Source organism: Ammospiza nelsoni, chromosome 3 (genome assembly GCF_027579445.1).
Source record: "Ammospiza nelsoni isolate bAmmNel1 chromosome 3, bAmmNel1.pri, whole genome shotgun sequence".
NCBI lineage: Eukaryota > Metazoa > Chordata > Aves > Passeriformes > Passerellidae > Ammospiza > Ammospiza nelsoni.
The window spans coordinates 26,296,795-26,320,719 of NC_080635.1; the positions used below are offsets into that span (position 1 = coordinate 26,296,795).

The 23,925-nt window shown below is 45.4% G+C and overlaps 2 protein-coding genes and 1 long non-coding RNA gene across 3 annotated transcripts in view; 1 reads left to right on the plus strand and 2 right to left on the minus strand.

Moving 5' to 3' along the window:
• Window positions 1-3,824: 3,824 nt before the first annotated feature.
• Window positions 3,825-7,932, minus strand: ZFP36L2 (ZFP36 ring finger protein like 2). Its single transcript, XM_059469144.1, has 2 exons — window positions 7,682-7,932; window positions 3,825-7,157 (listed from the first exon to the last, which is right to left on the minus strand). The coding sequence occupies exons 1-2, from the start codon at window positions 7,730-7,732 to the stop codon at window positions 5,748-5,750; spliced, it is 1,461 nt and encodes a 486-aa protein (XP_059325127.1). The 5' UTR covers window positions 7,733-7,932; the 3' UTR covers window positions 3,825-5,747.
• Window positions 7,933-11,261: 3,329 nt separating this feature from the next.
• Window positions 11,262-23,925, minus strand: part of THADA (THADA armadillo repeat containing) — a 151,720-nt gene continuing 139,056 nt past the window's right edge. The window contains exons 37-38 of the mRNA XM_059469077.1: window positions 13,770-13,936; window positions 11,262-12,615 (exon numbers count right to left, since the gene is read on the minus strand). Coding sequence (XP_059325060.1) covers window positions 12,277-12,615; window positions 13,770-13,936 — 506 coding nt within the window. The 3' untranslated portion in view covers window positions 11,262-12,276. The remainder of the gene's footprint in view (window positions 12,616-13,769; window positions 13,937-23,925) is intronic.
• Window positions 14,732-22,567, plus strand: LOC132071479 (uncharacterized). Its single transcript, XR_009418122.1, has 2 exons — window positions 14,732-14,977; window positions 22,169-22,567. It is a non-coding gene; the product is annotated as an uncharacterized LOC132071479 (long non-coding RNA).

Genomic DNA, 23,925 nt, shown 5'->3' on the forward strand with positions numbered 1-23,925 from the left:
ACACTGAGGATTTCCCAAAGAGCTGTGAGGAAACAATGTTTCTTCAAACAAAACAAATCTACACAGGAGGAGGGATAAACCTATCCAGCAGCTTGGTGGGGAGACCTTGTCCTCTATCCCATCACTCCTGCCTCTGTCCAGGATGTGGGGCTCTTCCTCATCCTCCTCCTCCTTCTCCCTTGCACCAGCTCTGAATCAGACTCCTGACTGACCCACTTCAACTCCACTCCAGGAGAAAACACCAGGGTTTTTTTGCCTGGTTAATAAAATGCATCAACACCCAGGCAAACGTGGCAAGCAGCAGAGCTGGCTGGGGGCGAGGGGACCTTGTGGTGGCAGTGGACAGAGCACCCACGCCCCTGGGCCCTGTGGTGTGAGCAGGGTGCCAGGATGCTCTCCCAGAGCAGGGTCAGAAAGGGCCAGGGAGGAGCAGAGTGGAGAAACTGCTATATCACCTTGAGTAAGCAACTTTCATCCCAGTCCTTCGCTTACTTCTTCAGCAGATGAGCACTCAGGTCCCTGGCTGTGGTCATTCGGGATATTCCTGCCCCTCCCTGCACTGGTACCAACCTGCTGCACACTTGGCAAAGGGAAGAGGTAACTGTATTTCAGATGCAATAAAGCAGGAGGCCCAGTATCTTCACCTTAAAACTCTGAGGATCTGAGCTTAAGCTGAAGGGTCAGAAAATTAAGTTTCAGTTTCCAGAGTTAATATGCTGCCGAGGTCTGTAGGCTCAGCAGGCAAAACCTGAAATGTTCTGTCTTATTAATGACACAGCACCACTGCCTGAAGCTCCTTCAAATATTCACACTCAAGGTCAGCAAGAAGAGATGGACAACACGGTTAAAAATATATAGTGGAAGTCCTTTAGCTTTAATGCTATAGTAGCAAAAGGAAAAAGATAAAAGCACATTTTGGTCATAAACATAACTAAAATCTCAGGCCTTCTTTGAAAACAAGGTTGTCAAATGCACCCTTTCTTTGAAAAAATCAAAACTGCACACCTAATGATGAGATGGGGTGGGGGCAGTAAATGGAAGGAGGGCAGCAGCTTCTTTTTCAAAATGATGTGGAGTTGCACTGGACATTTAAATGATGCTCCGGAAAAGGGCTCCCTTCCCACCTATGTATTTAACCCCTGGTTTTTTGCCTTCTGCATCCAGCAGCACAGCAGAGAGGAGCCAGCAGCCCATCAGCTCCTCCTGTGGCCACTGCCCTTGTGGACGAGTGACACAGTGACACAGCCCGTTCTGCACCCCAGGCTCTAGAGCTGAAATGAAGGGAATCCTGGATTACAGTGGAATCAGCTCATGCTTCAGCCAGGATGCAGCTGGTGAGGAGCAGCATCCCCCTGCTCCATGGCACTCTGCTGGGAGTGTGTGTGTCTGGTGGTGGGCAATCCCTCCACTCAACAGGAGTCACAGCACACCACTATACCTGACACAGGCGACCTGAGAAAAGCCAAACAAATAAAAATGCCCCCAAAACCTTACAAGATTAGGGAATAAAAATCAAAAGTAATAATTCAATAAATTTGAAAATCTCCTAATGATCATACCAAACCATTTAAAATCAAACCAAATTTTGAAACCTATACCATTACATCCATTTCTACCAGTTTAAGACTCTGACACAATTCCTTTCAGACTATAAAATAAAACAAGCATGCAAGCCTCAGTCCTAATCAATGATTAGTAAAGGCCCCATTTTCCAGACTTTTAAAGTAATTTTAAGTGCTCCAGGGATTAAGAGATCTATCACAACTCTGATGGGCAATAGCAGAAACCTTAGAGTTCCTTCTTAACACAAAGCTCTTGAAAAAAAACCAGTTTATTTTTTACACAGTATTTATCGATTTATTGCAATGTATCAGAAAGTTCTGAATGGCCTGACCAGCTTTACACGCTTTGCTGAATTTTGAAATGAAAGCAAGAGAACATTTGCTTAAGCCAACAACATAAGTCACCAGTTTAAAGGTTAACACTTGATTGTGCAGCACAAGAAACAGATGCTTTATCTTCCCAGTTCAAGGACTCGTGGGTTTCTGAGCAGTGGAACCCAGAGGGGCCAGGCTGCAGCACCCTCTGGGACACACACAGAGCAGGGTGCAGCACACAGTGTCACTGGGGCACAGAGCAGCAGCTGTCCCCACACGCTGGCATGCCAGCAGCCAGCTGGGAGACACCGCTGGGCCATCACCCCTCCTGTCCTGGCAGCAGCTCCCTAACACACAGAACACTGGCACTGACACCAGCACGGCTGTGATTCATGTGGGGCAGCTGCTCTAAAGCTTCCAGAGCTCCTCTTCCAGCCAGGAGACACCAAAGCCAAGCCCAGCACCCTCACCAAGGTCCCGTTCAACCAACAGAAAACCAGAGGGAAGATGGAAGTACTGCACTGTTGTGAGTACAGCTGTCCCAGATAAGAGAAATACAGAAAATAAATCAGGTCCTTATCTACCGTGGCAAGGAAAAGGCAGGCTCAGGGAAATGGGTGGGTGAGTGAGAGAAGCAAAAACTGTACCTAGAGAAGAAAGAAAATCTGAAATTAAATGAGGCATGCACTCCTTATATATGCAGTTTTAGTGTGAAAATTAATCTCAAAATCCCAAAAGTGAGTTAAGACATCAGCTTAGACACCGGTCAAACCAACAGCCACTCTCTGTTCCCTCAAAACACTGACATGGGCCTGCTCCTTGCAGCCAAAGCATCTGTACCAGGGATGCCTGGGGAAGGACCCATCAGAGCTCAGTGCCACTGTGCAGACAGCAACAAAAAGAAGTTTCATCAGAAGTCAGTCTGGAAATCAAAGGGAGCAATTCTGAGCCAAAATGTCAGACTGGATCCATTAAAAAAAGAGGTGATTGCTGTAGCTGGGCTGTGTTGTCATACATTGCTTACGTTTGTTTTAATTTTAAACTAAGTGTCAGTCCAAGGTTTGTTACACAAACATATGGCACTGGTATTACATTCTATCTTGTATTTATAGAAAGTGCTGTGGCGGCCCAGGCAGCGCAGAAATTCCATAATGTTAACAACATTTATTATTAGTATGACAAAAGAACAAAAATAAGCTGGTAGAAATCGTGACTTAAAAGTTTAAGGGACTGATTGGAATAGGGTGCCAAACTGTGGAGATATTAGCTAAAATTCTTCCAGTAATAATACTCACACAGTCCCCAGGCTGCCAAGTATTTAGTTATATAAATACAGCCTCGAAAAGGTAATTTGTTTAAAACCCAGGCCCTGAAAACTGATTAGCACATTTAATGCTAGCCCGATTAACACAGATATGCCCTCAGCTGGGTGATGGGAGCATTGAGGCAGAAGTCCGCATTCCTGTGAGTGAAGAGGAACAAAGCTTTTGGGACAAAGGGTAAACCTTAATTATGGGTTTTTATTACCCAAACTGCCATTTCCTCCTTAGCCCAAACAAGGCAGGAAGGCTAATGGCACATTCACATAGCCCCATAAGCGATGTGATTTATAAATGCCACTGCTAGGTTTTTCCACTCCAGCTGTTACACTAGAAGCAGCAGAGGTTTGATTCTCCATCCTCTTAAATATAATAAAAAAAATTGAGGGAAAAAAAAAAAAAAAAAAGGAAAAGAAAAAAGAAAAGCAAAGCAGGATACAGTACAGCGCTGACATTCCCGAACCTTCTGGAAGCGTTTATTAACTTTGGCCAGGGACCAGCGAGGGCTGCAGGAGCGGCAGCGCAAACTGGTTAATCTGTAGCTAGACATATCTGTGATTGGGGGCGGTGGTGTTCAGCAAGAAACACTCCTGCCTGGCAGCCAGGGCACTTTGAAGGGTTACTGGGGTTGTTGATGTTTTTTTTTTTTTTCCAAAACATTTTATTGGGAGAACTACAAAACATTTACAGTACAAAGTTTACAGTCTCACATAATCTGTAGTGAACTGACTCCCGAAAAATATATTACAACTCAAGTTGACTTATCCTTTAGTTACATTCAAAACATACTTCTGTTAAAGTAGTCCAAAAGAGTACATAGTGCTCAATCTGTACCTATGTACAAACAAAACTAAGCTACTGCTCATTCATCCACCGTCCAGGAAACTTTTGGAAAACTCCCAACTTTCTACATAAGGAAAAAAAAAATTACAGGTTTTGGAATTCAATAAACAAGATATGTTCCTGTATTATAGAAAGTTTCAGATCCAAAGATGGCCTCTGTTCTTACAAAATAGAGTGGCGAAATTTTGCTGTACTTAAAACCCATCCCTACATTCAAATTATCTCAAGCATTAGAAAAAATACTTATTTGGTTGAGAGATATTTAAGGCAAGCGTGGACCCTCAAGAAGGCACTGTGAGACATAATACTGGGACCCCCAATTATTGCTACATACTTTGAGACTATATCACAGTGTGATTCGTGGAGCTAGGCAACAAAAATACTTTTTGGTTATTTTTAACAAGTCTGAATTAGATTTGCCACTTTGAAGTCTGATTGCTAAGTCAGTCTTTTTTTTCTTTTTTTTTCTTTTCTCTCGTTTTTCAACTCGGACGGGCTACAACCATTTACATTCTAAAAAAAACCCATAGAAATTCCGCAAACTACTTCCACAGCATCGAGACCGATTTCTATAAAGAAACCATGCAATCTTTCAGATTTACGTAAACAAAGAAAGAAATTAATGAAATAAATATTACATACCATCTCTTAAATTAAGAATTTTACTCATTTACAATAAAATAACCAAGTGAAAGTTACAAAAAGGCATATATTACTGTGAAAAGAACACACTCCACATTTTGCCGATTAATAATGAAAATCATAATTTAACATAATAAAAGAATATATATCTATTGCTTTTCATCATACCCGATAAATACAGTATGAACAAATTACCAATGTATACTTTTCACAAGATAATAAATAAGTTAAATAGTTTCATATTGAGTTGTGTGCAGTGACTCATACATGCAATCAACTCAAACAGCTAAAAAAAATTTTAAAAAAATCAGCAGTTATTCTCCAACAATTACAAACTAAACTCAGTTGAGTGCTTCCAAATAAAGCAACAACAAAAAATTGTTCTAAAAGCCAAACATCCACTAAGTGGTGGCAATGGAACCAATATTAAACTTTGGAATGAAGGTTTTAGCATTTGTTATAATAATAATATATAGATATATATAAAAAAGAAGGTTGTTATCAAGGCATATTCTTGGCAGGATGTTGGATTTTTCTTTTTTTTTTTTCCTAAAAAAAAAAGCTTATAGGTTTAGTATGTTCTGTGTTTTTATTTGAACTGGATTGAAAGACAAACTAGTTTGTAACTTTTTTTCTGTGTGTCTGCAGGATTGGAGGAGCTGAGCTGGCGAACCGGCGCTCCCCGGATTGTTTGTTGCTTTCTGGTGCTGTCTTTTCTAATGCTGTTTTGTTTGTTTCTTTTTTTTTTTTTCGAACACAGATGGAATGGCTGCTGCTGGTGCGTATCATAACTTGTCTCCAAAGAACGACAACAACAAAAAATCCCGAAACAAAAATCCCCTTCTTCCAAGGTCTCTCTATAAAAATAGGTTTGTTCAGTTCGTGTCATTTGCCCTTTTGCAAAATGCTTTGTTTCTCGTTTTGTTCAGCTCTCGGTGTATAGATAGATAGATATATAAAATAAAACCAACCAAAAATAGAGAGGAAGGAGAGGTTTCGCTTTCTTCGCTCGGTAACTTACTTGCAGGGCCGCCGCGGGGCCCCCCGGCCGCCGCCCCGCGCTCCCTCAGTCGTCGGAGATGGAGAGGCGGCTGAAGATGGGCAGGCGGCGGCCCGAGTCCAGGCTGGGCGACTCGGAGCCGCTGAGGGAGCCGGAGCTGAGCGAGCCGCTCAGGTAACTCTCCCGGTCGGAGAGCGAGTCCGGCGGGCTGGGCGGCGCGTCGAAGACGGGCGACTCGGAGAGGCGGCGGAGGGGCTGGAAGCTGAAGGGCGGCGAGGCGGGGGGCGGCGGGCAGGCCCCGCCGGGCGGCGGCGGCTGCTGCTGGCAGCGGTAATAGGCGGCGGCGGCCGCGGCCGCGGCGGCGGCAGCGGCGAAGTTCTGGGTGTGCAGGGCGAGGGGGGCGATGAGGCTGCCCAGCTCCTGCCCCGAGAAGGCGAAAGCGTTGTTGGCGCAGGGCGGCGAGAGCAGCTCCTCGCAGTAGGAGGCGGAGGCGGGCGGCGGCGGCGTGCGCGAACCGCCGGGGCTCTCCAGCAGGGCGGCGTCCAGGCGGCCCCCGGGCGGCGGCGGCGGCGGGGCGGTGCCGTGGGGGTGCGGAGGGTGATGGTGGTGGTGGTGGGCGGAGAAGCCGGAGAAGCTCAGGCTGTGGTGCAGCTTGGGCCGCTCGCCGCCGCGCGGGTGCCCGAAGCCGCCGCCGCCCAGCGGGTGCTCGCGGGGGGCGAAGGCGCGGAGGTCGCCGGTGCTGCCGGCGGGGTGCGGGGCCGCGTGGTGCGGGTGGTGGTGCGGCCCGGCCGCGGCGGCGGGCGGGGGGGCGGCCGTGCCCCCGCCGGGCGCCGGGCGGCGCTCGTCGGCGTTGTGGATGAAGTGGCAGCGCGGGCCGTAGGGGCAGAAGCCGATGGTGTGGAAGGTGCGGCAGAGCTCAGTCTTGTACTTGGGATGGCGGGTGAGGCTGCGCAGCTCGTGGAAGCCGTGAGCGAACTGGCACTTCTCGCCGTACTTGCAGGCGCCGCTCTCCTCGAAGGGGCGGCACAGCTCCGTCTTGTAGCGCGTCGAGTTGATGGGGGCCCCGCCGCCGCCGCCGGAGCCGCTCCCCTTGCCGGCCGCCTGCTGCTGCTGCTGAAGCTGCTGCATGAGGTGCTGGCTGCGCTCGCCGTTCTCGCTGAAGGAGCGGTCCCGGAACTTGTTCTCCTTGTTGAGCAGGGCCGTGGGGCTGCTGCTGCCGCCGCCTCCGCCGGAGCCCGTCTCCTTCAGATTGCCGAATGAGGAGGAGGAGGAGGATGACGAGGAGGACGAGGATGTGGAAGAAGAGCTGGAGCCGGTAGGGCTGGGGAACTTGGAGCCGCCGGCCAGCGCCGTCAGGTTGCTGGTTGAGTGCCGCCGCAGGAAGCCCGGCGCGAAGCTGGAGCTGGGAGGGGTCACCGGGGTCCCTACGGCTTTCTTGTCCAGCATGCTGCTGAGGTTGGTCAGGGACTTCTCCGTCTGCCGGGGCGGGGAGAGGGGAGGGGGTGGGGGAGACAGCGGGAGAGAGAGAGGGAGTTGCGGGTGACCGCCTGCCCACGGCCACGGCTCCCCACCGCCACGGGAGTCGAGGCGGGGGTCGCGCCGCCCGGCCGCCCCGCAAAGCGGGTCTGCCGGTAGCGCCGGCGGGCAGCACAGCGCCGGGGAGAAGCTCCCGCGCCAGCTCTGCTGCATTTGCAACTTTTTTCAAAAGTTCCTCCTAGCAGCGCAACATGCGGGCAGGGGTTGCAGGGCGGCCCGGCTCCCCCGCGGCTGCAGGAGCAGCCCGCCCCGAACGCGGCCGCCGGGAGGCCATGGGGCGGCATTCCGGGGCTCGCAGCCTTGCGTCAGCCGCTGTCCCCGGCCGGCTGTCAGACCGTGACCCGCCCGCAGAGCCCGGCCCGGCACGGGCCTCCCGCCCCGCCGCGCTGCCCCGGTAGCCCGGAGCGCCGCTGTGCACATGGCGGCAGACCGCGTCCCGCCCAGCCAAACGCGCTCGTCCCTACCTTGCACAAGAAGTCAATGTCGTAGAAGGCAGATAAAAGTGTCGTCGACATTTCTAGATCCTGTAATGGTCGGATATACAGGAAGGACCGAAAGATCCCGCTCTCCTCGGAGGGTTTGGAAAAGCCACGACTAAATAGGAGAGGGCCGTCTGCTTGAGATCCGAAACGGTCCCGACTCCTTCCCGGCGGGACGGCGGGTGCCGGGCCGAGGCGGCGACGGCGGCTGCACAGCAGCGGGCGAACTGCGGGAACTCGGCGGCTCCCCGCGCCGCTCCCATATAAACGCGGCCGCCGCTGGTCGCGGGGGCGGTGCCGCGCTCCGCCCGCCCCGCTCCAGCCCGCCGGGCCCGCCCCGCTCCACCCCGCCGCCGGGCCGCCCCGAGTCTCACAGAGGGCGCTGGCAGCGGCGGCGGGGCAGGTTCGTGGAGAGTGTCTGTGCTGCAGTGCGCCCGCAGCGCGGGCGGGACGAGGCGGGGGCAGCGGGGAACCAGCCGGGGCAGCGCTCACGGCACCCTACGGGCTCGGCCCCTCGGAGCGCCTCGCTTCTCCCCGACGCTCCCGCTGCCCGCGCACGGCGGCCGCGTCCCCGGCCGGGTGGCGGCTCCGCCGAGGGCAGGACGCGCGGGGCCGCGGGAGAGGCGCGGCAGCGCCGGGACACTTCTTCCCCGCGCCCCGCCGAAAATAAACTTTTGCCACGTAATTGCTTGAAACAAAGGTCGGGACCGCGCTGCCCCGGTGCGGCTGGCGGGACGGGGCCAGGCGCGGGTTGCGCGCCCCGCCGCTTCTTCCCTCTTTTCAGGGACCTCGGGTTTGGCGCTTACTTTCTTTAAAAAGTTTGGGAGAGATTGGCGGCCAGGCGCGGAGGCGAGCTGGCATTATCCTCCCAGCGGCCTGACTGATAAACTACCCCCACCTAACCCTGTCTGCATCTCCTTCCCGCGCCCCGCAGCCCTCCCACGTCTCTCCTCCACGTTCGGCCCTTTCCTCCCTCATCCCCGCCAAGGTCCTGTGAGACCCATCCGAGTCCCCCGGCCGCCGCCCCAGGTGCCCGCCCCCGCCGGTGCCCGCGGCGAGGCGCCCTCCCGGGACCGAGCCGGCCGCCGGCCAAGGCGGGCCGGGAGCCGCCGTGCAAAACACCCCCGCCCCCCCCCCCCGTGCCGATAAGGCCTCGCAAACACGACGTGGGAACGGCGGCGGCTCCCCTGCACCCCCGTCCCCTCCCGCGTTTGCTCGGCCCCGGGACAAATGGGAAGGAGAACAGAGCCGGGCGGACGGACGGACGTGTAAAGTTTTATGGCCGCTAAAGCCAGCAGAGGCGTTTGATCCTCTTTAGCTTCCGAGCCGGGATGGCAGTCCCGCGCACTCCAAGGGAGCAAACCCGACCACGTCAGCAGGAGCGGGCGCTGTGCAAACACATTTGCAGAGGAAAGGAACCTCGGGCTGGGGGCGGGGGTGTCACCAGAGCCCCTCGCCACGGGTTTGGCGCTCGCCCCCCGCTGCCCGGCGGCTCACGCGTTCCTCTGCTTCCTCCCCCCGTCCTGCACCTCGCACGCCGCTGCGGGAGGGAGGCTGCGGCGGGACCCCGCCCGGACCCCGCACGCCCGGGAGCCGTCACCCACGGCCGGCCGAGCCCGGAAACCGGGATCGAAATCTCCCGGGAAAGACGAGGAGCTGGGGGAAGGAAAGCCCAGACCTCGCTCCCTCCCGCGTCCCGGCAGTCCCCTGGGGCCCGTCCCCCGCTCGGCGAGCGCTGCTGGGCCCGGCCGGGCCGGCTCCTGGCCCCGCTGCCGGCCCCTCCCGCTGCCCGCCGGCCGGCGGGGACGTGCCGCCCCCCAGCGGCCGCCGGCTCCTCCGCCCCGCGGTGCCGGGACACGTCCCACGTTCCTGCTCCTTCCCCTCCTCCCGCCCTGCCGGGGCCACGGCTCCCGGCCCGGCGACAGGCGCTGCCCCGCACACGGGGAACGCGGGGCTGCTGCCATAACGCGTATCGCTTCCCATAACCTTCTCCGGGCCCGGTCGGAGTCGCCTCCGCACTGACCCGAGTTCAAACTCTTCCTCCTCCCACACAACTCTGCGATGGAAACATCACCTCGGAGCTGATCCTGCCCGCCAGACAACCGAGGGAACAGTTTACTGTGACAACCATGCACGGATCAATGTGTCAACGCCATTGGGAGGAATACTTTGATAAACTGACTTTGATCAAACACACGGCCGATAAGGGCTCTGGCATCAGGTTTTGCTCTCTCTCCTGCAATCGCTCCTCGGGGTCTAAAGGTTCTTCATTGAGTAGTTACACAGTAACCCATCATCAGCACCGTGTGGTAAAATGTATGTGCACTGATATAATTCTTATTTGCTCTCTTATAAACTCAAGCGGGATGACAGAGGTTCCAGTTGCGTCTTAAAACCACAATAAGGAAGACCAAGTTTTGGAGCTGTTTGGTAACTGATTAACCAAGTCCTCAAGGCTTCACAGAGTTTTACAGTCACTGTGGGTCTATAACTGTGCTGTCACCTGGCTGCATGTATCGATTTGCCAGTATCAAATATATATGTATATGCATTTTAAATTCTACCCAGTTAAAAAAGAAGCCAATGTTACTACATAGTCTTATGCTACCCACTGACATGAGCAAGGTCTCAGAACTTTACAGTGATTTTGATACATACAAAGTTCTTTTTGTCTCCTACTACAGAAGCTGTTGCCACACTAGTTCAGGAATGATGGAAAGATGTGGCAGAATCAGCAGCTGTTAATTAATTGTACAGGTCTTGACTATTTTTTAAGAGTGGCTTCCAGACACAATCTGGGCTATTCTTTCCCCAGGAGCTCAAACCAGATGCATACAAATTAATTTTTAGCCTAACTCACAGCATGGCTCGTTAAGTTGGATAGCAAGCATTCTATGAAAGATCATTTCAAATTCCAGCATTTCTCTTTTGCCTATTGAAGCCTCAAGTTTCACCATAAATTACTTCTTATATAAGTAACACTGAATCCTGGAAACTTAGAGCAAATACTACACTTTTATTCCTAAATTCTGTTTGTTGGTGTTTTTTTTAAGTGGTGACTGCAGTGTTCAGATGTCCACTAGACCCAACTCGGCTGCTCAGCTCTACTTTGAGCAGAGTATCTAAAGTCAAGAGAGCAGCGATCGGCTGTGGGGCACCGCAGCACTGCGAGCAGCGCCCCTCAAGCTTTACCCTGTCCGGGCCGAGCCCGATCCCGATGCCGGCACTCCCGGATCCCGATCCCGTATACCGGTGGGAGCGCGGGCCCGGCCCGTGCGCGGCGGTGCTGTGGCGCCACCTGGCGGCCGCGCGGCGCACCGACCGAGCTGCTGTGGCGGGCCCGGCCGCGGGCCGAGCGCTCGGGCAGTACCGGGGCGGCACCGAGATTTGGGGCTAAACTGCGCTCATCACCATCAGCTGAAGAGGCTGAAAGCAACCAGGCGTTCATCGGACATGTTCTTCTTCCAAGGACACCGAAATGACGGCGTACAGGGCCGCACATCCGTGCTGTGGCGGGCCCAGCCACACGTCCGGTCACAGCCCTTGGCTATGGGAAGGTAACACATTTCACATCACTGTTTATTTATTTTTGATGTCTCATTTTTATATCAAAACCCAATTCCAGTTCAGAGAAAGAAACCATTCGGTGCCCAACAAGCTTTTTTGTGCTTTAGACACAGCAAGGCCCTGGAGCACTCAGAACAGTCCCTACAGCTGCCCCAGCTGGTGGAGCATCTCCAGCATCTCCCAGAAGCGAGGGCAGCAGCGCAGAAACACCTCTGGAACCCTTCCCTGCTCCTCGGCAGGACTTGCTTTGCAGGCCTGCTTGCAGAGCAAGGTGTTTGAAGGAAAGATGGAACTGTTTCATTTGCAATGGAACAGCTGCTTCCTTTTGAACACAGCAAGTCTTCATTTCAGAGCCATTTTATGAAAGTAGTTATTTGATTTAAAGGAGAAAAGAGACATGCAGAAATCTAACTAGTGCTGTTTCAATGTGCAAAACAAGGTTACTACCAAAGTGAAAATCCTTGTCTTCCTCCAGAGGAAAATGCAGTAAAATTTAAAATATACTCTAAAAATTGCCATAAACAAAGAAGTCACGATGTGTTTTTCTATTAGAAACACTTAAAGGTTTTTAAAAAGCATATTAATTTCATAAGTCACAAGCTACATCTTGAAATGAGACCAAAAAAATAAACTTTTTCTTGGTATTAAAATACAGGAGGTAAAAATGTGGAACAAAACATAACAGAACTACAGGTGGCCTGCACCTGGATGAATGGAAAATATTAAGTTTAGCTGCTTTACTTCCTACAGTAGTTGTAATAAACAATGCTCAGCTGAATGAAATTAACAAATGCATTTAAAAGGAAAAGTCTTCCACTGCACGTCCCATTAAAAAAAAAAATCAATGCACAATTAATTAATACAAAAAATGTAGTTCTAGCCTGAATACTGAAGGTACTGCAGGTTTCCTGAAGTCATCACAGCAATCCCTGATTCCTTGAACATTGCTGGAATACAGTCTCCCTGCCCATCCAGTAATGTGTGCAGCTCCTTGAGGATGAAGTTTTAGTAATTTACTTTTCCAGATTTTCAGTTTTGCAAGTGTCATCAGGCTTCAGCAGATTTAATATTTTAAGACAGACTGATACTCTCTCCCTTTGAATAGCCAATCTTGTGAATTCTGGAGTTCTGGAGAACTCTGGAACTGGAGGTAGGGCTCCAAGAAGGTGTTCAATGCGCTGGGCTTGGTCCAGTGCTATTCCTGATAGATGATTAAGCTCCCCATGATCTGGTAAGGTGAGGTGAGTCACTGATACAAGATGTAGAAGGTGCTTACTCAGTTGTTTCACATGAGTCAGCTTCTCTGCCCAAAAATTCACTTCTCCTTTATCAAACAGGGAATCATCTTCTTCCTTAACAAAAAGAAAACCGACTGTGATTAGAAAATGACTTGTGGTTTGATAACAACATGAAAATCATAAAAGATATGGACAAGGATATATATAGAAATGATGACTGAGGCTGTCATAGAACAGCTTTTTATATTAAAAAACAAGGTAAACATTTATATGCCTTTTCTTAAAGGTGTGGGAAAACACAGTATAAAGGTTCCTACTTTACCCAAGAAATTTTACCTTCAAAGATGAGGCAGTTATGGCACAAGTCTTGGGAAACAGTGGAAGTAAATAGCAGCCCTAATCCTTCCCATGTGCTTGCCTTCCCCTATGAAATAGTTTTATATTTCACAAAGACCTCTGTAAGCAGTATGGTAATTTGCTATATCATGGAGCTTTTTGACTGGATTAAATGAAAATTGCATCAGTCAGTCAAACATCAGAAATGCACACCTAAACTACAGACTTGAGAAAAGATTCATTATATATTTCATGGGTCATATTAATTGCCAACAAACTTCTAAAAGATGTAGCTGCTTCTGCTGGTTTACCTGCCAGCATTATTTTGACTTTTCCAGTCTTTTCAAGACAAAAAGAACAAAGTGTATTTATACAGTAACACCTTTCACAGAACCAGTGTGGCAAAGCTTTACAGAAACAATCCTGAAGTCAATGACTGATGTAAGCAAGACTGTTTCATGTGTTGTACAGAACCAGTCACATGGATGATGGCATAAAGTTACCAAATATTTAAATGCCATCTCTGGGAAAGCCAGCATTGGTAGAACACTGTTCTTGAATACCCAGATGTGCCTGGCATCCCCAACAACAGTTTAAATTCAAGGGAAACCATCATCTGCAATAATACTGAATGTAATTACATCACAGCCTCAGAATGTTTCGGTCAACAATGCCTTATGAAGTAACTTGATTTATTTCAATGTTTGCTTATTGATCTCTTTAATTTTATGCTGGTATTACCAGGAAACAGACATAAAACTCTTTTCATTCTAAATAATATCCATGTGAATTCTTTAAAAGACTGTAAATCAGTTAGTACTGCAGTAGCAATTATCAGGTTTCATCAGATGAGACATTTCATTCTATTCCTACCACAAGACTGCAGAACTGTAGTGCTTCTAACATGCTCTAGCAATGCTTGTTAAAATTACCAGGGCAGAAGTGTCCCCATCTCTTTGCAGGTCAGTGTCTCCCAAAAGCCACTCCAGCAGGACTGGGACACCGGCATGGATCTCCCCCCACCGCTGGAGCAGCTCACACACAATGCCACAGGCTAAATCCAGGGCCATTGGAGCATTCACTATCCTAAAGGCAAACTCTGTTGAGAGAAAATATGTGTAAGAATATAGAGTAAGACCGCAAACATTTTCAAATAAAATCAGCACAAAAATGATTTCTTGAAAACAGATGCTGAATTTACACAAACACGTGCAGAATGATAAATTATACTGCAAATAAATTAGACGGGTGTTTACTTCTGTGCCACTTGGGGCCTTCACTCAATTCCAGAATAATACATGAAGCAACTCAAAATGCTGATGCTTTATTTTTTTTCCTCCTGCCCATGTAGTGACATTTATTAATCTGGGTTTAAATATACAGATATGTCTCTTAGAAACATCTCCACACAGTCCTGTCACTATTACATGGTGACCAATTTTGCCATACAAGAACTATGGCTTAGATCTCATGTAAGGTTTTCACTGGAACTCAAAACCTACAACACATGTTATGTTTTTAAAGGGCTGGGATATAAAATGAGTAATTATGCAGTGTGTAATCTCTTTATATATAATAAGATATACATATACACACACACACACATGTAAGAGAGATCAGGCATGAAGACAGGCTTAGAAAAGATGTTTGAGAAGGAAAAGGCAGACACTGTTGATGACCCCATCACAGAGCTATATTTATACAGGTTTTGGCATCATGCCAGAGCTGTACACAAAGCTATCATCCACACTGCATTTCTTCCTTGAACTTCCTCACTGCTCTCATTTGGGGACATGCTGATTTAGCTCTCTGGGTCCTACTCTGCTTTGAAAACAGAGTATATAAAAATGCCACAAGTCCTGTGTGTCCACAGGTAGGAGTTTCTTCACTTGTAACTTTAATGCAATTTTTTTTCTTTTTAAAAGGGCTGCAGGAAGAGGACCAGAAGAGGACAGTTAGTGGACAAGCCTCTTTAAAATCCCTATTACTGTAAAAAGGATTTTGGCAAAACTAATCCTCGTCCATAGTTACCTGCAAACTGAAAAATGTTCATTGAATGGTCTAAGTGGTGGTACATAAGGACATGCCATTCTTGATGGCTGTAATCTGGGAGCAGACAACACAGCAGAGTCAGAATTTGGTAAGAATCCACACAGATATGGAAGGCACACTTTACTTTTTTGTGTGACTGTATTTAGGAATTTCTCCTGAAGGAGAACAACCATCTACACGGAAGAGGCACAGCAGTGCCACCCAGACTTCTCCCTCAGAACCCACATTCAGAGCTAGAGCATGGACCCCTGTGCTGTGACTCCTCCCAAGGCCTCAGGACAGCTGCAGCTTTTCTGGGGCACATTGGCACAGCAGAGAAACTCACATTAAAACACCAGGATTAGGCAAATACACATGCCAAAGAGTAAGGAAACATCTAAGGGCACAACAGACCGATGGAAAGATGAGTGCATGCACTTGACAGACCAGGCAATGTAGTGAGGGGGAGAATGAATTAGTATTTGAGATGATGAGGACAAAGGACCATAATAAGGAAGGGAGTGAAGGAGAAGGAACAGATGGTCCCTTCTTTATCTTGGAGTTAGATGAGGGTAAATGGAAATCTCCTTGAACAAGCAACAGGAAGGCAGGCAGTCAATCTCTTAGTGACACTAATAATGTTACATACACAGTTTGTCTCTGCTAGACAGCAAAATCAAATGTTCAAATCTGTTTTCTTCATATCAGGAATTATCATATTATCAGGACACCCCTGAGTTTTTTCTGTGAGGGAGTGCTTGAGAAGTGGTGTAGTGCAACATTTCCATCCCATTTATTTTAGGTATTGGGGTTTTTAAGTATTGTTTTTGATGACACTCCTTTCCAGGAATTTGTTGGGGATTGTTTTTTTCTTTTTTTTTTTTGGGGGGGGGGTGGGTGTGTTTGTTTGCTTGAGGGGTTTTTTTTGGTGGTTTTTTTTTTTTGTTTTTTTGGGTTTTTTGTTTTGGTTTTTTTTCTTTTTTTTTTTTTTTTGTTTTGTTTTGTTTTTTTTTTAAAAAACTTGCTTTCCCTGTTGCTGTGTCCCATTTGGTACCAGTCTGATACTCTAAATAATGGACACAGTGATTGTCTTCTTTGTTTTGGCTTGCTTAGGCTTAGATAGGAAACAGTTTTATTCAAGTGCAATAGGGACACCTCAGCAGTACTGGCAATCTTCAGAGCTGAAAAAACAGAGATCAAAATGGAGTGTGGTGTTCTGAGCCTGAAACAAACATCCTGGTTATGAATGCTTACAAAACACAATAGTTTAAACTCAGCTTGTTTGAATTCTTACGATATTTTTGAATTTTATGATGATTCCTGAATGCCTAGGATTTTAAGTATTTATATAAGGCCTCTTTCCTTATGCCACTTTATTTGTATTGGAATACTTAGCAAATTAGGTGATGTTGGGAGCTAGAAACCAAACATGATACTTCCCACTGCTGAGTTAGCTGTTGCTTTGGAGGACCAATTATAGATAGCACTGCCAGTTCTGGGGCCTTTTTAACATTTAGTCTCCTTAAGTGTAAATACATACAGTGATGCTCTTTTTGTGGATGAGAACGCTGAACTGCTGAGAAATGCATCAAGAAATAGATGGGAGCCTCTAATTGTGGTATTACGTGACCATGCTGAAAACTACCAAGAGGTAGCAAAACAAGTAATGCTGAGGTTCTGCTTAGACTAAACTTGCTTGCTAGCAGTTTTTCAACAGTATGACACAGAAGAAAAGGCAGTTTTGTGGTCACAGAGTATAGCAGTCTAGTAGAGAATCCTACAAGTTGCAACAAAGGAAATGGCAAGTCCTTTTTTCTTGCCTTTTTTTTTTTTTTTCTTCAAACTAAAAAAGAATACAGGAAAGGATATGTAACATCCAGGAAAAACTTGAAGATCCTGAACACACTGGCCACCTTTCTGTGAACTGCAGATGCCATTTAACTGATCAACAAAACTTGTGTGTCAGTTCTGGTGTTGGGACCAGAGAAAACAAAGCAACATCGCTTTGAAACAACTTTAACTTAGGGTTCCAAAATCTGGCTAAGAGTCTGCCTACCTTGCAAGGGCTTTGTGTTAGAGAAGCTGGTATAGCAGTATCTTGGTACTTCAGGTGCTCACAGAGACTCATACATACCAGTGTCTGGCAGATGAAGAATTTTCACTTCCATCTGCTCATTCCATCCCACTCCTGCAGAGTATCAGGAATGGCTCCGTGATTTCTGAAATGCTGCTGTTACTTACAGAACACCCTGATATTAACTGACTTTGATATCAGTTTACACAAATCTGATGCTAGACTATTTCAGGATTACATTTGTGGACAGTCAATGCTACACAGATAATTAAGAGATATAGCATAAATCCAAAAAAGAAGTGTATTAACTCTCCTAAGCTTGGAGTGCTGAAATAATGCAAATGGGTAACAGCAAGCAAATTTACATAGGTACCCATGATTTAACAGGTAAAAAACACTTCTACAGGGGGAAAATGTTTTATTGCAACTCTAAAAGTAACTGCCAGGGATGCTGTAAGCATGCATAGAATCTTTGAAGATAGCCACAAAAGATGTGTGTCTTGTCAAAAGAAATGTACAGTCTTCACTGTTTACAAGAAGTGCTCCTCACATCATCATCTGCCTGCAAAGGCAGGGCTGATTTTCAGGAAGCCACATATTACACATGATGCTGTGTTTGTGACTCATGCTGTGACTTCAGAGAGTGCTCTGAGCAAGATGCAAGTTCACCAGGGGCAAAAAGGGCAGGTGGCTTCCCTTTCACCACAGCCCCACAGGCCCCTGATGCTTAGCTGGGAGCCAGCTCAGGTACTCTGCTGATCACCTGGTAAATGAAGGCTCAGAAGAGCACAAAAGGCATTTGGCATGCAGCTCTGGCGTGTGGGCTCTTCTGCTTGGCTGGCAAGCTGAGCTGGTTGCCCTGCAGTCACAACTGGGGTAGCTGGGGGCCGGGGAAGGGCAGATCACAGGACAGCAGGAGGAAGGAGAGAAGCCAAAGGGAGAGCGAGACCTCCCCGTTCAGCAAGCTGCTAGCCCAGGTCAGCTATCATCCCAAATGCCCCCATCAGAGCCTTGCAAACAAAATGCTGAGATTATTTAAATGAGTGAGTGTTAATAGCCTTTCATAATGCAACTATTTAAAGTAACTGAATAAAAACCCAATTCAAATAGCCAGGGCTCACAGCTGATTACTGCCACAAGAACTAAACCTGCAAAAACAAAACCTGAAGATGCAGCTAGTGCTATAAACCAAAAATACAGCAGAGTTCCTTCCACAGCAGTTCTACAGACTATCAAAACTGTGTTAAAATATGAGTTTCTTTAAATTTGAACATGTGCATATGTTCCAACATGCAAAAACATCATTAGCAAGATAAGCATCTTAGTAAATAAGCCACTACAGGGGTTGAAATACTAAAAAAATTCTCTATGACTTAAAACAAGTAGTTACAAGCAGAATAGTTAATACTACTCATCGAAATGAAAAATAAAGATAAGAATCAGGTACTACATACTTTTTTCATTTTGAGGAATTGAATTTTCATAAAGGGAAAGGGGTTAAGTACTGCAGTGTTTTGGTCTTTGTGAACCCGCCCACATAAAAATTAGACCTCCCACATACACATTCATATAGTCCAAAAGCTTTGATCATGCCAGATGTAAATATTTCTTCTAGTAGCCTATTACGTGTCCTTCAACTATACAATTGTTCTCTGTTAAAGCCTCAGTGATATTATGGGGAACTGAAAGGATGTATTAAGAGCATATATACACATATTTTATGGACAACCATGATAAAATATAGACAAAGGAGAAAAGCAGAACATATTCCTTGCCTAACAGCATTTTGTAATTTTTATACCACAAATTGTTCACTGAAGTTCATTCTAGATCAAAGAGCAATCCAATTTTTGTAAACATGTACTGTGTTTGGAGGAAAGAGAGAGAAGTGAATCTGCAAGGAAGCTTTGTATAACAGCTCAGAGATAAAATCTCACAAAAAACAGTATACCAACAGTAGTGATGTTTTCAAGGAAAATATATAGGGTATGTTCTTCAACTGAAATTACAGAAAGTATTTTAGGTAGACCATTACCATCTGAACTGGTAAAACAATTTTTACTTTCTTGCACAAAGTGCTGTCCAAAAAGTTATAAATATTAGTACATCACTATCATTATGGTACCTCATAACATCCCAGTAAAATGAGGTAGGAAAACTTCAGAGGAAAGTTGACAAAGGCATGGATCTTTAAAGCAACAAAGATCATTGAATGATTGCTTGGCAAAACTGGGGATTTATCTCATGTTTTCTGATACATCACTGTAAAAGATGATGAGTATCAAGCAAGACATCAGGTTTCATCCAAATGATGGCAGATTCAGCATCATGGTCACTAATACCTTTGCAAATGGAAAATTTCACCTAAACACTAATCACTTCTTTGTTGTATAAAGATAGTCTTCCTTTTGGTGTTCAGTAATAATCAAACTTATTCTATTCTCAGCATATGAAATATAAGAGAGCTGAGTGAGGCAGTGCTACAGATATATTTTTTACTTAAAATGGTGTGTTTATGTATGCCTAGACTTCATAAAATTTAAAAAGCCTCCGAATTTAAGAGAGAAAAACATCCCATTGGCACAACCCAAGAGTTAAAAGAGCTGGTAAATAAAGTGAGGCTAGAAAATGCAATTCCTATGTTGAAATACATTCTACTTTGAGGTAGGCAGGAATTGTGTAACTCCACAGCAAGACACTGCATAGGTGTCACCAGACATGAAATGCTCCCACTGAAAAAACAGCAGGGCAGAATTAAAGTAAGTAAAGGGGTGTTCATACCCACCCAGTCTCCACAATATCACCCTTCTGGGCACTAGGATTAAAAGAAGATAGTTGAGAAGCAAAACAAAAGGAAAAAAAAAAACACCAAAAAACCAAAAAACTAACCAACCAAAAATAAAAAGAAAGAAAATGCAGAAATGGTAACTGTTGCATCTGGATGGTTGGCAGATGGCTCTTGCAATTGCTTGGTGTCAATTTAAGTTACAAACATCAAACTTTCCACTTTTTAAAATGACCATTTATGTAAAATCTAATATATAAGCAGATTCCTTTTCATAGTGTTTCATAAAATCAAAGGCAATTAGATCATTTCTATCCTCTCGAGAAATACCATTCCCTAGATGACGTACAACTGCTTCATATGTTTTCCATTTCCCTGCCTGAGTCTGTTTTATAGCCAAGCTTTTTCAGGATGGCTTTAAAAAGAGGCCCTTCCTGACATCACGCAACACGATGTCAAAACACAACACCATTACAAAACAAACTAATCAAAACTAATTTCTTAATAGTTGCAGTCCCTGACTAGAGCGGCGGTGATGCTGCTCTCAGCTTTGACTTTGATTATAAACAGATCTGAGTTAATAACATGTCTGATTAGCATGGAAACTTACAGCTCAGGACTCAACAGAAAATTAAAGTCCCTTCTTGTGCAAAAGAGCACACACATATTCATCATCTTTTCAAGCTCTTTTTTGGAATGTGAACCGAAGAGTATTTTTCAACTCAGTAACTACATTATTTTTCCTTTTTAGCTATATATGTATGTATACATAAGCTTTTCCCATGTAAGCCATGCTCCTGTACACGAAGGGTTTTATTACAAAACAACCACAGCTCACAGATCTGTCAGAGGAAATGAGCATTTGGACTTTACCTCTTACATTACCACTTTTGCAAAGCCTCCCCCACTCCGAGCCATTTTCTAATTTAAACAGCAAAAAGACAGTATCCCCTGCCTAACCCCACAGAACTCATGCTTTTCCTTTTTATAAGGTAAAAATATTATTCAGCTAATTTTTAAAACACTGCCAGTGAGAACATATGGTTTTTTAAAGTCAAATTATGTACTTACTGGAAAAAATGAAGGTAAATATGGCTTCTAAACTATTACCAATGACTAGAATTAAATGTATAACTGAAGACTTGTTACTGCATGTACCAACTATACAGAAGTTTTTGCTTAGCACTGATGAAGATTACTAAATGTGAAAGAGCTCTATGCTGTAGGAACACAGGAGACACATTTACTTCTGTATCATAGATGGAATTTTAGAGTGACATCTGGGGAATGATGGTAAGAGGCTTATTATTTAAAGGATAAAGGAATAAGGAAAGAAGGGCTAATGAGTATAAAAACTTTAAAAAATATTATAGTTATTATTATTATGCATATAATTTGGACATAGCAAAAAAAAATAAAATAAAAAGGAAATTATTTAAAATGCAGTAATAGAAAGGCAAACTTTCCTTTATTGCTGTGGAGCCACAGCCATGACCATCACAGCCTGCATGAGGAGCCTATCAAGATCTGTAAGCTGCTGTCCTGTTTACTCACTCACAATTAAAATGCTGATAAGAAAAAGCACATTTAATAGATTATTCACATGAACACTCTGTTTAACATTTACCACTTCCAGACTCCAGCACTGAGTGCATAAAATAATTTTTCACGTATTCTTTCCTAATTTTTCAAGCATGACCTTTACATAACAGTGCCACTGAGTAATTAATAGAGCTAAATGAAGCACTGTCAGTAAATAATCAGTAGCCAGTCTTTGATGGATGAGCTGATTCTAATTCAGTCCATTCACTTTCAACTTTAATTAGTGGCATTGTATTCTAGAAAGCAAACAGTTCCTTCATCCATGTGATGATCTAATGTTGTATAAGTGGGCTGACAACAACTTTTTAAGGTGTTGACATAAATTTGGGAATACAAAGTAAAAAATCACAGTACTCACACATTTTCTATATAATATAATTCTTAAAAAAGATGTAATATAAAGTTCCCCCTGCAAAACCCACTGATTCTAATGAGTTCCAGAAACACCAGTAAATTTTGCTAAGACAATTATAAGTCTCAATGCAAAAGTTCTCTCTCCTCCTTCTTTAATTAAGCCAATTCATGAGAATTATTAAGTGTATCATGGTGAATTTTCTGCAAGACATAAAAACAAGCATAAAAATGCTGTTTATTTCTACATGAGTACTGATACAACACTAAACCTTTTTGGCACTATAACTCTCGTTCTAGATGCAAGCTTGACTTAGCTGATGACAACTGCTAAGGAAACTCTGCATTTTTGAATTACTGGAAATTAATTTTACATTATTGAAAAATGTTCTGATTTTCAAGGTCTCTTAGGTTACAACATGTTTTGATCTTGTTCTACACTTTCTCCTAAATGCTACCTTACATTGTATTTCTCATCCTTCTTCCAGCAGTTCTCTCTAAAGGGTGGAACAAGGCAGATTTGGAGATTCCTGCAAACTGTGGCTACGGAGCACATCTGAGCAGAGAAGACACTTGCTAACTTACTGCAACACATCTGATTCAAGTGCATGTGTGACTTACTGAAGGAAGGCATTTTTGAGCAGAATAGCAAAAAAAAAAAAAAAACAACTCAGAAACCTCTGTAACTCAGTCTTTGCATCACTTCTGATACCTCCTATAAAATGCTATGGGGGGACACTGTTTTTAGGATGGTTTATATTTAATTTTTTTCTTAGTTTCATATTACTTGTTAAAAGAGGGTGACATTCAAAAAGAAGTGGCCATAAAATTGCTCTTACAGAAAGCACCATAAACCTTTTGTATAATAATGTAAAAAATATTCATAATATAGCCTCAACTTCTTTACTGGCCAATTTTCTAAACCCCTTTCCTCACCATGTAAGAGAATACACTTAAAGAGCAAAATGCCACAGAAACCATTAACTACCTGAATGCCTGATGGAAAAAAGCCCAGCCACCCTTACATGAAAAGCTTCCAATGCAGTCCAGATTGTCTTTTCTTACTGAGATGTCATCTAAGGGATGAAATGTGTGTAAAGAACAGCTCACATTATTTTTATCTTTTTGCTGATATATGGACACAGATACACAATGCTGTGAAAATACAACTAAATTTGCAAATGGTCTGAAATGTGAGAAGCTACCAGGACCACAAAACATGCACACTGCAGGTGCTAAGTACAAATGACCAAGAGAATTTTCTTGCTTTTTTCTGTCAAGATAAAAACACCTTCCAATGCCAACTTGCAAACTGCTTTCAATGCAGTATAGTGGGATCTGTTGTAAGTTTTCTGACATTCCAATAAAAAAGTCAGCCAGGCTATTGAGCTGCAGTCAAACAGGCAGGTGCTGTTTATCCTATTCAACAACTCAGTGATTACAGGTCATTAGGGGCAGTGATCTAAGGAGAACTTAGGGGCAGTTCCCCTGCAGGTGTGTAATAGGTAAACAGCCCCAAGTCTCAATCCTGAATGGAAAATATCTATCTCCAAAGATTTTTTTTCAAGAGCATTTCCACTCCATGAGAGAACCACTGCCTCTTTTCAATGGGAAGATGATGCACCAGTGATTTATCTCAAGAGCAAATTGGTTTTTTCCCTTTCTTTCAGAAATACTCTGAAATGAGATTACACATACACATTCCTCACTCTACTACCACAAGTTTTGATTCACATTGAAGACCTGCTGATCCTAACCATCCTGTTATAACTGAGGCACTTCTAGAATCAGGACTCTGTGTTTCTTCCCAACATGATATTCACATTAAAGAAATCCTAAGGAGTGGCTCACACCCTTTCTCCTTCACACAGTTCCTGCCACCTAGGTGACTTCTGGATTTTGCACCTTCAGTGACCCAGGACACTCTATTTACATGGGCAGGTCTACACCTCTCTGGAAGTCGCATGACTTACTTGTAGCTCTCTGACTGAAATACCTCAGGCTCTGGCATTTCCATACAGCTGTAGTCTGAATGTGTTAACAGCTGGCCCAAGATTTGCTAGGAAACTTCTAGCTGTCATCAGGGCATCCTCTGGCAAGCTCCAAGGGACTTGGATAGTGTATCTCCACCTCAGATATTGGTGGGGTGGCTCCCTGCAACTTCATCTGCATCTTCAGCAGACATGGCATTCCAGAGGCCTTGGCATGCTCAGGTGGATAAGTAAATTCTAACATGGTCTGTATG

Coding starts and splice junctions, on each gene's coding strand:
- ZFP36L2 (XM_059469144.1), bottom strand. CDS start 7,732: ATGTCGACGACACTTTTATCTGCCTTCTACGACATTGACTTCTTGTGC. Junction 7,158..7,681: donor ACATTGACTTCTTGTGCAAG/GTAGGGACGAGC, acceptor CCGCCCCGGCAG/ACGGAGAAGTCCCTGACCAA.